This window comes from Oratosquilla oratoria, chromosome 20 (genome assembly GCF_046742065.1).
Source record: "Oratosquilla oratoria isolate Oo_2021 chromosome 20, ASM4674206v1, whole genome shotgun sequence".
Classification (NCBI taxonomy): Eukaryota; Metazoa; Arthropoda; class Malacostraca; order Stomatopoda; family Squillidae; genus Oratosquilla; species Oratosquilla oratoria.
Genome location: NC_134796.1, coordinates 5,884,033 through 5,899,032, shown reverse-complemented (window position 1 = coordinate 5,899,032; position 15,000 = coordinate 5,884,033). Strand labels below are relative to the sequence as shown.

Here is a 15,000-nt window from a genome sequence, read left to right as displayed (position 1 = left end):
CTCTGCAAGCGGAGCTCATAAATTTTCTTTCATCTTTGGGAATGTTCACACTGCTTCGACGGACCAAATTACTCCGTCACGTCCACTCATAACTCTATTGGCACTCAACCCGATTTTTTTTTTTTTTTTCGCTTCAGATACTCAATCTCTTTTGAATTCCTGGATCATTTTCCTATTTAGGGTCATGTTCTATCAAACGCCAGATGATTAATTAAGCTTAGATATATTTTCATTTCCTATAGCCTATCGGGATATGAAACTTAAGCATACCATAATCAATACACATTGAATATTTCTTTAGAGCAGTGGACAAGGTGCAGGGATGACCCGTCATCCAGGAGGTGCTAAGATAAGAGGGAGGGTAGAGGGGTGTGGAGTGTATTCAGGGATGGAATGGGTGGAAATGATTTTATGCCTTTTCCTTTTTGGCTACCTCCCTTGTAAGGGGGAAAAACCCTTGGTATATGTATATGTATGTATGTAGTTGTGGACATGTCATTTTACTCAGAGCAACGGGCCACTAGAATGACTCTCCATTATCTTGAGAGATTAAATTTGAGTTCCATTTTAATTCATTATTTCCTTTACGAACTCTATATTTCATCCCTTGGTTGTACTTTATACATTTAATATATGCAAATTGTCGTCAAGTGATTTAATTTATCTGGAGAGAACTGCAGCAGTAAAAGTGTCATTAATGTTCTAATTAACTTTTTGCTTATTTTGAAGCTATATGTGACTAAGCTATTCCATTCAGCTGAGGAAAACATTCTAAGCCCAAAGGATTAATGCTATTAACCTTAATCAAAATATTTTGCATATAATCTAATGTGTTTCTTACTGAAGCAATATTTCTATCATTCTTTTTTAATTTCTAATGTTCCTTTGTTGTTTAATATCCATTACAATCTTCCGTTTGTTTTCTGTTTCCACATAACTTTGACTTTTATATTTTTGAAAGAGAATACAGTACATACATTTCAAAATAAGGCACAAGTCACATACAAAAAGTCCACGTGACTGTAAAAATAACCGAGCAAGTGGATCTGCCCCACATCTATCATATCTCTAACTTCCTTCCATTTCATTCTTTTCTTCCACTAAATCCCTCCCTCTCCACCATCTTATCTATCCTGCCCTCTAACCAAGGCACATACACTTTATTGAATGAAAATTTTCTGAATAATATATATATATATATTTTTGCCTGTTTCCTCGCAAAATTTTGCTAACCTTCTTACCTAAATCATGACCACTCTTTTTGACAGCAGACACCTTCACACTTCAGAGTTGCTTCATATTGCTTGCTGCGCACTTTGAACACATTCTCCCTTCTATCTCTCTCTCTCTCTCTCTCTCTCTCTCTCTCTCTCTCTCTCTCTCTCTCTCTCTCTCTCTCTCTCTCTCTCTCTCTCTCTCTCTCTCTCTCTCTCTCTCTCTCTCTCTCTCTCTCTCTCTCTCTCTCTCTCTCTCTCTCTCTCTCTCTCTCTCTCTCTCTCTCTCTCTCTCTCTCTCTCTCTCTCTCTCTCTCTCTCTCTCTCTCTCTCTCTCTCTCTCTCTCTCTCTCTCTCTCTCTCTCTCTCTCTCTCTCTCTCTCTCTCTCTCTCTCTCTCTCTCTCTCTCTCTCTCTCTCTCTCTCTCTCTCTCTCTCTCTCTCTTCGATTCCCAAAAAATTCTTTCCATCCTCCTATTCTTCTCTTACTCATTCTTCTCTCCTTGCATCCTTCACCCAAAAATCATTTCTCCTCTCATTCTCCATATTCACTGTGCCATTAAATTTGAAAATTACCGTATAAAAGAATATTCTTATCAACTTAATTCTTTTTTTTTTTTTTTACATCTCTTCTTTGAATTTTATAATTTATCAAATGTTTTTCTTTTGAGACCTTTCTTCATCTGAATGACATTGCAAAAATGTGAAGTGTATGTTTATTATGAATTTGTCTACCACAATATTCTTAAGTATTTTAAAAGAGGACTATGCTTCAGTGTGCTAATACAAATAATATAGAATAAAATACATGATAGGAATGTCACTTGGTGATGTTTATGTCATGGTAGGAGCTCACACATAGAGGCGCTTACCTACGTCTAGAGACATCACTTTTGCTCGGACTTTCGGTGTAATGGAAGTCAAAAGTGCTGTTCAAACGCTGATCCTCGAGGTGTCAAATACCATTAAGAACGAGACATCAATGAGCGTCATATTCATGTAAATCTACCTCATGATTTTTCTCGCAATGTATCAAAATGGCAAAACACACCGACAAGCAACAATTTTATCAATGTCAAGGTCTGAAGAAAAAATTAAAGGGATATAAAAATACACTTAAATGGCCAAATACAGCAAGCAAATGGAATAGCCAATTGGTAGACACTACAGCTTATTGGTTGGCTACAAAATTGCTCTTAGAATTTGAAAATTTACTCCAACTCATCAGGTAATGCACAAAGTACATTCCATCGACTGACTACTCTTCTTTCGAAGCTGTTTCTACCCCATTCCCGAAATTTCATCATTCAAGTTGACTTCTGTAATACCAAGATTTTTATTTTTGATCCCGAGTCTAAACGAGCATCATTTCTTGAACTTTGTCGCACTATTTGCTTAACCCTGTATAATATCACCTGTTCATAGATTTTGGCAAATATGACGTTCGACAAATAGAATAGATTTGTTTGAAATTGGATAACGCAAAAAAAAGTAGAAATATATCGGCACATTCACATAAAAACATCAGTTTCCATAAAACATTGAGAGACAAGTGATAATTGATATACTGTTGAATTAATTTATGTATTTCATGCTGTAATCAGTTCTAAAAAAATAAATAACCTAACCTTCTTTGGAATGAAATCTATAGCACAGACAGCTGGTTTAACTACATTCAGAATGATAAAATACTTTACACATATTTTCTTTTTTAATATCAGCTACCTTATGTAAGTGAGAGGTGAACTTCGAAAAGTAAAAATACAAGTCGACATCCATTTATTTACAAGCATATTTTGCTTTACTCGTTCACAAAAATGTCATTACACAGATGTTTTCCAATATCGGTATTTGATTCAGCTTTGTTTTTGTTTATCTATTCATTTTATTTACTTATTTATTTTGATTTATCTATTTATTTATTTATTTTGATTTATTTATCTATTTACTTATCTATTTGTTTATTTATTTATTTATTTATTTATTTATTTATTTATCTATTTATTTTATTTATTTATTTATTTATTTATTTATTTATTTATTTATTTATTTATTTATCTATTTATTTATCTATTTATTTATTTATTCATTTGTATATTTCTTTATTTATTTTTATTTTATTTATTTATTTATTTATTTATCTATTTATTTATTTATTTATTTGTATATTTCTTTATTTATTTTTATTTTATTTATTTATTTATTTATTTATTTATTTGTTTATTCATTCATTCATTTATTTATTTATTTATTTATTTATTTATCTATTTATTGATTTATTTATTCTTACATCCAATTCAATAGTTTTCCATGTATGCCTCCTATTGTTTCCAGTTTATATAGCAATTTTCTGTGTGGTACCTTATCAAATGCCTTTTGAAGGTCCAGGAAGCCACAGTCTAACCAGGCATCCCTTTCTTACAATATATCTATCAATCTTAAATAGAAACAAATCAAATTAGTGGTACATGATCTTCCCTGTCTGAATCCAAATTGCCTCGTGCTCAATATATTATTCTCCTCAAAATATTTTGTCCATCTATATTTGATGAGTCTCTCACAAATTTTAACTATTGTACTTTTAGGGACACCGGTCGATAATTTGTTGGGTCTTCCTTATCCCCCCCCCCCATATATATTGGCTCTATATCGAAATTTTTCCAGTTTCCTGGTAGTTTTCTTTCTTTGAGTGAGTTTTCAATTATTTTGTATATTTTTCCTGTTAGTTCGTCTATACATTCCTTTAGTATCTAATTTACAACTCCGTCCGGGCCATGTGACTTGATAACGTCAAGCTTTAATTAATATTTGATTCCTTATTTCATTCTGAGTACTATTTAATTTCTTCATTGGAGGAAATCTTCAATTCTTTAATTATAGTTTTGTTGATTTTATTTTCTTCTTTGGTGAATACAGATTTTAAATGTTTGTTCATAATATCTGCCATTTCTATATCTTCTGTGTATTAGGGAGAAATGACAATGTACTTGTATTTGAAGACCCTAATGCTAGGGTAGGAAATGAACCAATAGACGAAGTGATTGGGAAGTATGGAGTTCCAGGTAAAATTCGTAGTGAAGAATTGATGGTGGAGATGTGTCTCGAGAGTTGATAATAGCAAACACAGTGTTTAGGAAGAAAGCCGAGAATAAGGACACATGGGAGAGGCTGGTGGATGGAAGAGTGGCAGATAGAGCGTTAATGGACTATGTAGTGGTAACCGGGAGTATGGTAGGAAGAGTTGAAGATGTACATGTTCTATGGGGAGAGAGTGGGGGAATATCAGATCATTTTCTGGTGGAAAGTAAATTGAGAGTGGAGAATAGATGGAGAAAGAGGAAAAGGGTAGTAGGTAGTGAGGTACTTGGAGTGAACTGCTTAAATGAGAAAGAAAGGGAGAAAGAGTATAAGAAGAAGCTGAGAGAGGAGTGGGGGTGAGTGAGGGATAGAGTAGAACTAGGAGTGGAGGAGGAATGGGAATGGTTCAAGGAGGGAGTCATAAGGTGTGCAAAGATGGTGTGTTGAACAATGAGGGCGGGAAAAAATAGAATAAGAGTAGTAAGTGGTGGAATGAGGAATAATAGAAGGGCGTAGAAGAGAAGAAGCGGGCTTTCATAGATTGGCTACAAATTAGGACGAGGGAATCGTATGAGAGGTGCAAAATAAAGAGAAGAGAAGTTAAGCAAAAGATAAAGGAGGCAAAGAGGAGAGCAGATGTGAAATTGGGTGAGAGTATAACAGAAAAAATTGAACGTAATAAAAAGATGTTTTGGAAAAGAACTAAAAGAGGAAGAGGACGTGAAGTAGGGAAGAAAAGCTATAAGGTGCAAATGGAGAGATGATAATGGAAGAGAAGGCAGTGAGAGGAAGGTGAGCAAAGTATTTTAGGGAATTGCTAAATGTAAAGGGGAATAGGGAGGGAAAGGTAGTTGCAGTGGGAAGCGCTAAGATGATGACTATGATGAGTGAGGAAAATTGAAAAGAAATAGGGAAAGATGAAGTGAAAGTAGCTATCAAGATGATGAGAGCAGGTAAGGCACCTGGGTTGGATGGATGCCATGCAGAATGTCTGCAGAAAGGAGGTATAGTTATGGTGGACTGGCTGGTGGGGTTATCTAATGTTTTTTTAGGAGAGAGTAGAGTTCCGGAGGACTGGAGGAGTGTCTGTATAGTTACACCCTACAAGGGAAAGTGGGGCAAGTGTGAGTGTAGTAGTTTCAGAGGGATCAGTTTGTTGAGTGTAGTTGGGAAGGCTTATGGGAGGGTTTTGATTGAGAGGATTAGGAGAGGAACAGAGTATTTGGAAAGAACAGTGTGCTTCTAGGACAGGCAGGGGTCGTGTAGATCAGATTTTTGTGTTAAGACAGATATGTGAGAAAGCTATAGGAAAAGGTAAAGATGTCTTATGGGCTTTTATGGATTTGGAAAAGGCTTACGACAGGGTAGACAGGAAGACACTGTGGGAGGTATTACAGATATATGGGATAGGAGGAAAGATGTTAAGAGCAGTCAGGAGTTTTTACGAGAGTAGTTGAGCTTGTGTTAGGATTAGAAATGGAGAGAGTGAATGGTTTGAGGTAAAGGAAGGACTTCGTCAAGGATATGTTATGTCGTCCTGGCTAATCTTTACATGGATGGGGTAGTGCGAGAGGTAAATGCAAGGTTAGTGGGTCAGGGGTTGGAGATAGTTAAAGAAAATGGAGAAAAGTGAAAAATAAGCCAGTTGTTGTTTGCTGACGACACTGTGCTTATAGCAGGATCAGAGGAGGGATTGAGGAAGTTAGTGACAGAGTTAGAGAAGGTGCGTGAAAGAAGGAAGCTGAAGATAAATGTGGGCAAAAGTAAGGCGATAATATGTACAAGGGGAGTGAGTGGCAGCAGACTAGAAGTAAGTATTAAGAGAGAGAGACTGGAGGAAGTGGATAGTTTTAGATACTTGGGTGCAAATGTGGCAGGGAAGGGAGGGGTGGGGGGTGGAGGTAGAATGTAGGTTGGGAGAAGCGAGTAAATGCCTTGATGAATTAAAAAGAGTAATAAGAAATAAACATTTGGGAATGGATGCTAAGAGGAGGTTATACGAAGGAGTGATTGTGCCGACAGCACTGTATGGGGCAGAAAAAATGAACATAAGGGAGGAAGAGAGAAGGAATTTGAATGTGTTTGAGATGAAATATCTGAGATGTATGATAGGGGTTACTAGGTTAGATAGAGTGAGAAATGAGGAGGTGAGGAGGAGAACAGGGGTAGAAAGGGAGTTGGGAGGGGTTGATGAAAGAGTATTAGGATAGTTTGGACACATGGGAAGAATGAGTGAAGAAATATTAGTAAAAGAGGTGTGGAGGGCAGAGGTGGAAGGAGTGAATATGAGTTGGATGAGATGGAAGGATGGGGTAAATTGGGAATGTCTGATGAGGAAGGAAGGGAGAGGACAGAATATAGAGGTGAATGGAAATGGTTGTGCATGGATGATGTTGTGATGTATGAGAGGGTGGGGCATGGGGGATGGGGTCGAGAAAAAAATTGACGTAGCCCGAGGGGATTTCTCCCCGTTTTCTCCTTTTCTGCATGAGGGGACGGAGAGGGGGGGGTCGCCGAATTCATGAAGCGGCCTTGCTGTGTATGTGTTTTGTCTTACGACACTGCTTCTGACCCAGGTCAGTGTGTAGGATGCAGGGATGATCCGTCATCCATGAGGTGCCAAGATGAGAGGGAGGGAAGAAGGTTGAGGGGAGTGGAGTAAATAGGGAATGGAATGGGTGGGAGTGGTTTCTATGCTATGCCTTTTGGCCACCTCCCGTGTAAGGAAAAAAAAGTCTTTGGTGTATGTATGTATGTATGTATGTACATATGTATGTATGTATGTATGTATGTATGTATGTATGTATGTATGTATGTATGTATGTATGTATGTATGTATGTATGTATGTATGTATGTATGTATGTATGTATGTATGTATGTATGTATGTATGTATGTATGTATGTATGTATGTATGTATTCTCTGTTACATTGACGTAATTTAAGTATTTCCTGTTTATCTTTTAGTGTGTGTGTGTGTGTGTGTGTGTGTGTGTGTGTGTGTGTGTGTGTGTGTGTGTGTGTGTGTGTGTGTGTGTGTGTGTGTGTGTGTCTGTGTGTGTTAGTGTTAGTGTGTGTGTGTGTGTGTGTGTGTGTGTGTGTGTGTGTGTGTGTGTGTGTGTGTGTGTGTGTGTGTGTGTGTGTGTGTGTGTGTGTGTGTGTGTGTGTGTGTGTGCGCGCTTGTGCCATAGTCTTTGATCTAGGTCAATGACCACAAAAGTCAAGGTCTTATTTCTAGACTTATAACCGGTTGCCACTTGACTTGATCTCTCTAAGGAAATGCAAGAAAATCATAGCTAAACTTTTCCATATCATATTGCTATATACCAAGGTTTGATGCTTATTTTCTAACTCCAAATAACCGCTTCAGTTACAAGGTTATATTGCCTTCAACAAATAATTTTTCTTTTCATTCATTGTGTGGTAGCTGTTCCATTCCTCTATTGATAACCGATAACTCATATGCGCCCTACTGTTTGAACATAGAGCAAGTGATGAATTCGGTTGCAGTGAGAGAACACTTTGTGTAATCTAATTACCAGTTCCATATACATCATTCATTCCTCATATTATTACTTGCATATGGATAGGAACTTGCTTAATAAATACGATGATATTCTTCATGGGAAATAAAACTGTCTATTATCAATAAGAATGGAATGAGTCGAATACGTCACCTTATTGGAACAGATGATCGAGAGAATGCAATTTTTCTTTAACATAACGGAGAACTTTTTAGTTTTCCAAAATCAAACAAATTTGTTCATTACATCATACAACTTGGGATAACCAGAGCAAAAAGTCTTATATAACTATTTTTCATTCATTTGCAAAATCCCAAAATATTATTCTTAAAATCGGAAAATCAATTATGTTTCATATCAAGATTATTTTTATCAACATCTGATAAACGTTTAGATATGTCTCGAAAGCCTAATTATTCAAATGTGAAATTCATTTCGTCTGTGATTTAATCTTCCTGATCCAGTCTCGAGTTTGTGAAACGACTGTGTGAGTTGGATCACAGAAGGTTACTTATTGTAAACCACGTGGTGTTCTTCACAGATTTAATCCTGAATTATAAAACACGACTTCATTCAGGTGAAGGACTGTCCCCATATTAATGTAATTAAATCCCAACTAAGTCCTCTGATGTGTTAGAATCGCCAACAGATTTCATTCTGTGTCAGGAGAATATCAGCTTTTGGAAGAGCACAAACTTGGTGGTATATTTGAGAAATTCCCCTCTATACTTTGTTCTACTGTAAGTATCCAAACCTAACACGTGATATGCTAAAACTGTGCAAAAATATTTTACTGTTATTGTTGTACTGTTCGTTTGTTTTATCATGAGAGAGTTATTCATTCAAAAGATCATAACTTATTCAAAATTTAAAATTACATTTACATAGTCATGATATATCATGAGAGTTTGCAAGAATATATTATGTATCTTCGTGTCTTAGATCCTAAGCCCTCAACACTGAATTAGATAATGTTTTCTTATACTAGTGGGTTAGGTATAAGATATTTTCAAAATAAAGTTCATTCTAATTAAGATATGAAACACTGTCGCACATTCTGAATTGATCCTTTATCTAGGCTAGCACTTAGTTTGATTCATAACAACTGATGAATTTCCTGATAAAAAAATTTATACTTTCACTTGGTCTATAAAAGTATGTGAGATTTATATTAATTCATGATATTAGTTTTATCATTTTTAAATATTGAGTGTTAAAGTACATGAACTTTATATTAATATATGGAAATATGGATCGGCTAACACCTGATGATTTTAATCAGAATAAGGAGATCTCTGAATAGTTAAACACCATATGAGGACAGAGCCTTTATTTGTACGACGTTTCGCTTATTACAGCTTTTTAAAGAACGTCGCACAAATAAGGCTCCGTCCTCATATGGTGTATAACTCGACAGTCTTGTCGGCAACTGCCACTTTCATGAAGAAAAAAACTCTGAATAGTGGTTAGCTAAAAAAAAAAAAAAAAAAACAGTCCCTGTTAAACATACTAGAACTCTGGTGGCTTTATTTGAACTTAGGGTTACAGGAGATTTTAATCAAACTCATTCATGCTAGCTTCAAGTTAAATTGACCTTTCTACTGCAACTTAGTCCTACATGAGCACCCTATTGATATTACTAGCGTTATCTTTATCGGATAAGATCTTTTGATGAAGTTACCAATCAAGCATCATTTCAAAATGAGCTCTACTCAAATACAGTTGATTAGTTTTCTGTTTATTCTTCAGTGCAATTTTCTCTTTTGAAATAAAGACTGCCATTTTTCTTATACTCTCTTTGTTGTCATGAGAAATATCTATTTCATCATCCTTTTCAAAACACTGATCATCAAAATATTTTCATTATGACTGACATTCAACATTAACCTTGCTCCTAACTGGTTCACGTTTTTGGTAATTTAATTGATATTTCATCACCTTTTGAGGTTTGTGATTTATCTTTTAGCTTCCAAGAAAGCTAACGTCATTTCTAAACATTTTAGTGAAGAATATTTCACATCACTAATTTTTCTTTATACAACGATATTCAAACTCTCTAGTAATATGAGTTGAAACACCTTTCATAATAGATTTTTTTAACATTGCTTCTCCAATCCATCTTAAATATTTTAATACCCTCTAGACCCATCTCGATTAATCTCTTTCATTCCAAGTAAAACCCTTCCAATTATTCCGTATGTAGTCAAGCTGTTTAATTTCCCCGTAGTTTTTAATAGCAAATATAAAATAAAATAAAATATACTTTACATTATTTCACATACTCGTCAGTTCTCTTGGAAAACCACATTCTATGAATCTCCTATGTTACCACCTATGTTACCACCATTTGTTCCGTATGTAGTCAAGCTGTTTAATTTCCCCATAGTTTTTAGTAGCAAATATAAAATAAAATAGAATATACTTTACATTATTTCACATACTCGTCAGTTCTCTTGGAAAACCACATTCAATGAATTTCCTATGTTACCATCTTTTTCACAACAATGCTAAAAGTTTTTTGCTTTGTTGTTGCGAATTTTTCATCGCTTCACTTTTAACCTGTTCCTCTTTTCAATAGAAAGACGAAGTCTTGTGGAAATTATTTGGCTGAGGCTGAAATATTTAACCTCTCAATTTATGATTATTTTCCACTTACGTTCAAAGTTAGCTGAATATTTAATTCGGTAGAACTTAATGAACCTGTCTTGTTTCGCATACAACATGATACTGCAACTCTTAAAGTTGACTACTCCATTTTTGTTTTTCTTTATAAGTTTATATCTAAAATCAATAAGTCTTTAAGATAATTTTTCCATAGAAGGAGAAAGAGAAGATGAAGCTCCTTAGCGACCACGATACAGTATTAATTTTGTCCATCACAGACGACTTCATTCAGCTAATGGAAATATCCGGAAGTAGAATAAATAATTTGTGTACTATTTGGAAAAAAAATATATATATAATTTAGACCCTAACATAAGACAGATAAAATTGTATAGCGATGTTGACAGGAAGGCATCGCAATAAATTAAACTTTAACACATGTTGAGTTATTTGACATACTTTTCTGTCATGGAAATCCCAATGTATTCTTCCTCTTTTCATTTTTTTTTCTCTTTTTAAATAATTGTAATCATCACTTTTTATTTCCTCTTGTTGAAATTACGCTTCTCTTGGAAATCTGATGCCAAATTCTAAGCAACATCGATTTCCTCCCTTTCTGAATTAATTCCGTTTGTTCATAATGGCGATTTCATGTTTCTCCTTCGTTTCGTCAATGGGCTTTTGTTTCTTGTATGTCACCATTTGCTCGGTGCCTCGGCCTCTCTCTCGTCTTTTCAGCCTCGTCCTACGCGCATATTTTTCTTCTTGCCATTTATTTCCACGGTGTCATTTTTATGTTTCATTTCTCCATTCTCCTTTTATTTCTGGTCCTCGCCATTGACTCGTCCATTGGATTTTTCAGCACCTATGTTCAATGGAGTCTCTGTTCAGGACTATATATTCACTTTGTTTCACTCAGTCACGACGTACAGTTTTATTCGAGGTCAATTGTCAGCCCTACTCTCCTGTCAGCCAGCCATCGCTCCCTAATTGCCTCGTCTACTTTCTTGGAATGTTTCCACTTTTTATTTTATTTTTCTTGCGTTTACATATGATTTCCATTGAAGCTGCAAATGATTTCTTTCGATTTTTTTTTCTGAATCGACAACAGATTAATTTTCCTTGTTTAGCTGAAGACATCAAGAATATGAATGGTGTATTCGCTTTCTTTTGAATTTCGATTATTATGTCAATCTCTTCTGTTCAATGTTTCCTGTTGCCAGGCAAACACGTTATGAATTTCTTGGCTAGTGCACATTTGTATATTCCCTTTCCTTCTCTTACTTTCTCTTTTAATTTCATTGGAGAGTTAATTATGTTAAGAATTTATGTTCAACATTTTCTGTTGCCACACAAACGGATTATTGATTTTATAGCGATGCATGAATGAGAAGTTCACAGTAAACTTGATTCTCTTCGGAACATTTCTCCCCCTCTCTTCATCCTCCTTATCCTCCTCCTCCTCCTCCTCCTCCTTCTCCTCCTCCTCCTCCTTTTCCTCCTTCTCCTGTTCTCCCCTTTTCTTTGCCCCTTCTTCTCTTTCCTCTTCCTCCTATCTCTCCTCCTCTTCTTCCTATTCTTTCTTCTCATCTTCCTATTCTACTCTTCCTACTCTCCTGCTCCTCCTTCCCTTTCTTATCATCGTCTCATTCTTCCTTCTCTTTCTCCTCATTTTCCTAGTACTTTCCCCCTTTCTTATCATCATCTCATTCTTCATTCTCCTTCTCCCCCTCTTCCTGTTCCAAATACTTATCTATCTCTTCCTTCAAGCTTTCTTCCCCTTCTCTTTTTCATTTCTCTCCCTTTATTCCTCCTTCCCGTCTTCTTTCTTTTATTTCTCTCTTTATTCCCTGCTTTCTTTTTCTTCTCATTTCTTCTTCTACTTTCTATTCCTAAATTTCTTTTTCTTCTTGTTTCTTTATTTGTCTTCCTTTTTTCATTTATTTTTCTCCTCTTACATTTGTCTAATTCAATCTTCTTTCTCCTCTTCTTCCTTTTATTTTTCTCTTTACTTTCCTACTTTTTTTCATTTCTTCTTCTACTTTCTATTCCTAAATTTCTTGTTCTTCTTGTCTCTTTATTCGTCTTTTTTCACTTATTTTTCTCCTTTCTTTTTTCTAGTTTATTCCTCTTTATCCTCTTCTTCCTCCTACTCCTCTTTCTGTTCCTCCTCCTCCTCCTCCTTTTTCTCCTTCTTCTCATTCTTGTTTATACTCTTTATATCACAAGTATCTCTTTATCTTTCTCATTTCTTTTCTTTTTTATTACTAGATTTCTTCTTTTTTCGTATTTTTGCATTCTTTTTTCCTAACCCCGTAGTGTTTCATAATCCTTATGATATAACTTTTTTCTTCTCTTTCTATTCCCTTCTTCTCCTCTATGTATTCCCTCCTTTACTAGACTTCTTCCTTCTTTTCATTATTTTTTCTAGTATGTGTGAGCAAAATTTGACGCAGCCCGAAGGGATTTCTCCCCGTCTTCTCCTTTTATGCAATGGGGGGACGGAGAGGGGTGGTCGCCGATTTAATGAAGCGGCCTTGCTGTGAATGTGCTGTGTCTGGCGACACTGCTTCTGACCCAGGGCAGTGGACAAGGTGCAGGGATGACCCGTCATCCAGGAGGTGCTCAGATAAGAGGGAGGGTGGAGGGGTGTGGAGTGTATTCAGGGATGGAATGGGTGGAAATGATTTTATGCCTTTTCCTTTTTGGCTACCTCCCTTGTAAGGGGGAAAAAGCCTTGGTATGTATTTTTTCCTAACCCCGTAGCGTTCCATAATCCTTATGATATCACTTTTTTTTCTCTTTCTATTTCCTTCTCTCCTCCATGTATTCCCTCCCTTTCTTTTACCCTTTCCTAAGCCTTTCCCTTCCCAAACGCTCCTAAATTCGCGTCCCACCTCCTCTTTATTTCTCCTCTTATCTTCCCCTCTCTTGTTTCCTTACCTCCTCTTTATTTCTCCTCTTATCCTCCCCTCTCTTCTTTCCTTCCCACCCTTGATTTCCATTATCAACCGCGATTGCTTTCCATTTTCTTTTTCTCTATTGCTTTCCATTTTCTTTTTCTCTATTCCATTACCACCCTTAACAAATATTAATACCAGACCCCTCCTCTTTCTCATAGATCCCCTCCCCTTTACTCTCTGTTTCCTCTTATTCCGACATCTCCAGAAGCAAGTCAGCCTTGAAATTCTTTCGTCCCTTTTCGGTTTTCTCTTTCATTCATTTTTGTTTCTCTGTCTCCAACCTCCTATAAGCCTCTCATGGTCCCCGTGGTATGCCTTTTAGATCCGTTGCGTTCGTGTGACCTATTGCCTGTTTTGTGGAAAACGGAGAACCGTTTTGTTCACGTTATAGAATAGACACTTCCGTAAAAATGCTCCAGGACAGGGTTCAAAAACGTGTTTGTTTCATTGCAACACTTATTTAGAGATGATAGAAATATTTTAGAATCAAAGTCTAAAGATAGATATTGGAAAATTAAAACATTGTTAACTGCGAGGTATGGTAGACATATTTCCTACAGGTTGCACATAACAACTATACTGAAATAAGGGCTCAAAAACGTGTTTGTTTCATTGCAACACTTATTTAGAGATGATAGAAATGTTTTAGAATCAAAGTCTAAAGATAGATATTGGAAAATTAAAACACTGTTAACTGCGAGGTATGGTAGACATATTTCCTACAGGTTGTACATATCAACCTTACTGAAATAAAAAAATGACACTGAATTTTTTTTGCATTTAATGATGATATGACCCTTCCTCTGCATAAAATTTTCTTATAGTGGCAAGAAAAGGTAAAGTGCAACGGCATGATGATACAGCAATCTGTAAAAGAAAAATAATGATAATAAAAACTTGGGTCTAATAATAGAATAGTTTACGCATTCCTCACAGACCATCTTCTGGGAAAAGAAAGATGCATACCAGGTAGGCAAAAAAAGAAAAATGATACCGCCAAAGTATGTTGCATGAACCGCACTAATAAGTGAAGATTAGATTTTCAAAGTGGAAAAGAATAGGAAATGAAGGAAAGACTGGAAAATGTAAGGAAAAACTACGTACATGTATGCGTGCGTGTGTGTGTGCACGTGTGTGTGTAAATGTTTGTTTGTGTGTGCATTTGTGTGTGTGTGTGTGTGTGTGTGTGTGTGTGTGTGTGTGTGTGTGTGTGTGTGTGTGTGTGTGTGTGTGTGTGTGTGTGTGTGTGTGTGTGTGTGTGTGTGTGCATATGTATCCGTATGTGTGTATGCTTCCGAGCGTACAAACGTGCAAGGCATCTCTACAGCTCCTTAGTGCTAATTTATGACCACCATTTTTGCATATTACTAAAAATTTACTTTTTTTTTTCTTTTAGATCCCGTGGGAGTAATTGAAGGAAGCCGAGATATCCATACGAGTTCTGGTAACACCATCAACGTTTCTTGCACTACCAATGTAGCAGAACATGTTCCCATTCCATTATACTGGTAAGAAAACACTATCTTCTGTATATACACATGCTTATGCAATATACATACATATGCAAACATGAATATACACATGCATACATGACCCAGAGGAAGAGTCATACATACACG

At 36.0% G+C, this 15,000-nt stretch overlaps 1 protein-coding gene across 1 annotated transcript in view; it reads left to right on the top strand.

The window, feature by feature from the left end:
• The window catches only part of LOC143036043 (hemicentin-1-like), a 135,794-nt gene that overhangs the window by 118,805 nt on the left and 1,989 nt on the right, over window positions 1–15,000 (top strand). The window contains exon 5 of the mRNA XM_076203298.1: window positions 14,778–14,889. Coding sequence (XP_076059413.1) covers window positions 14,778–14,889 — 112 coding nt within the window. The remainder of the gene's footprint in view (window positions 1–14,777; window positions 14,890–15,000) is intronic.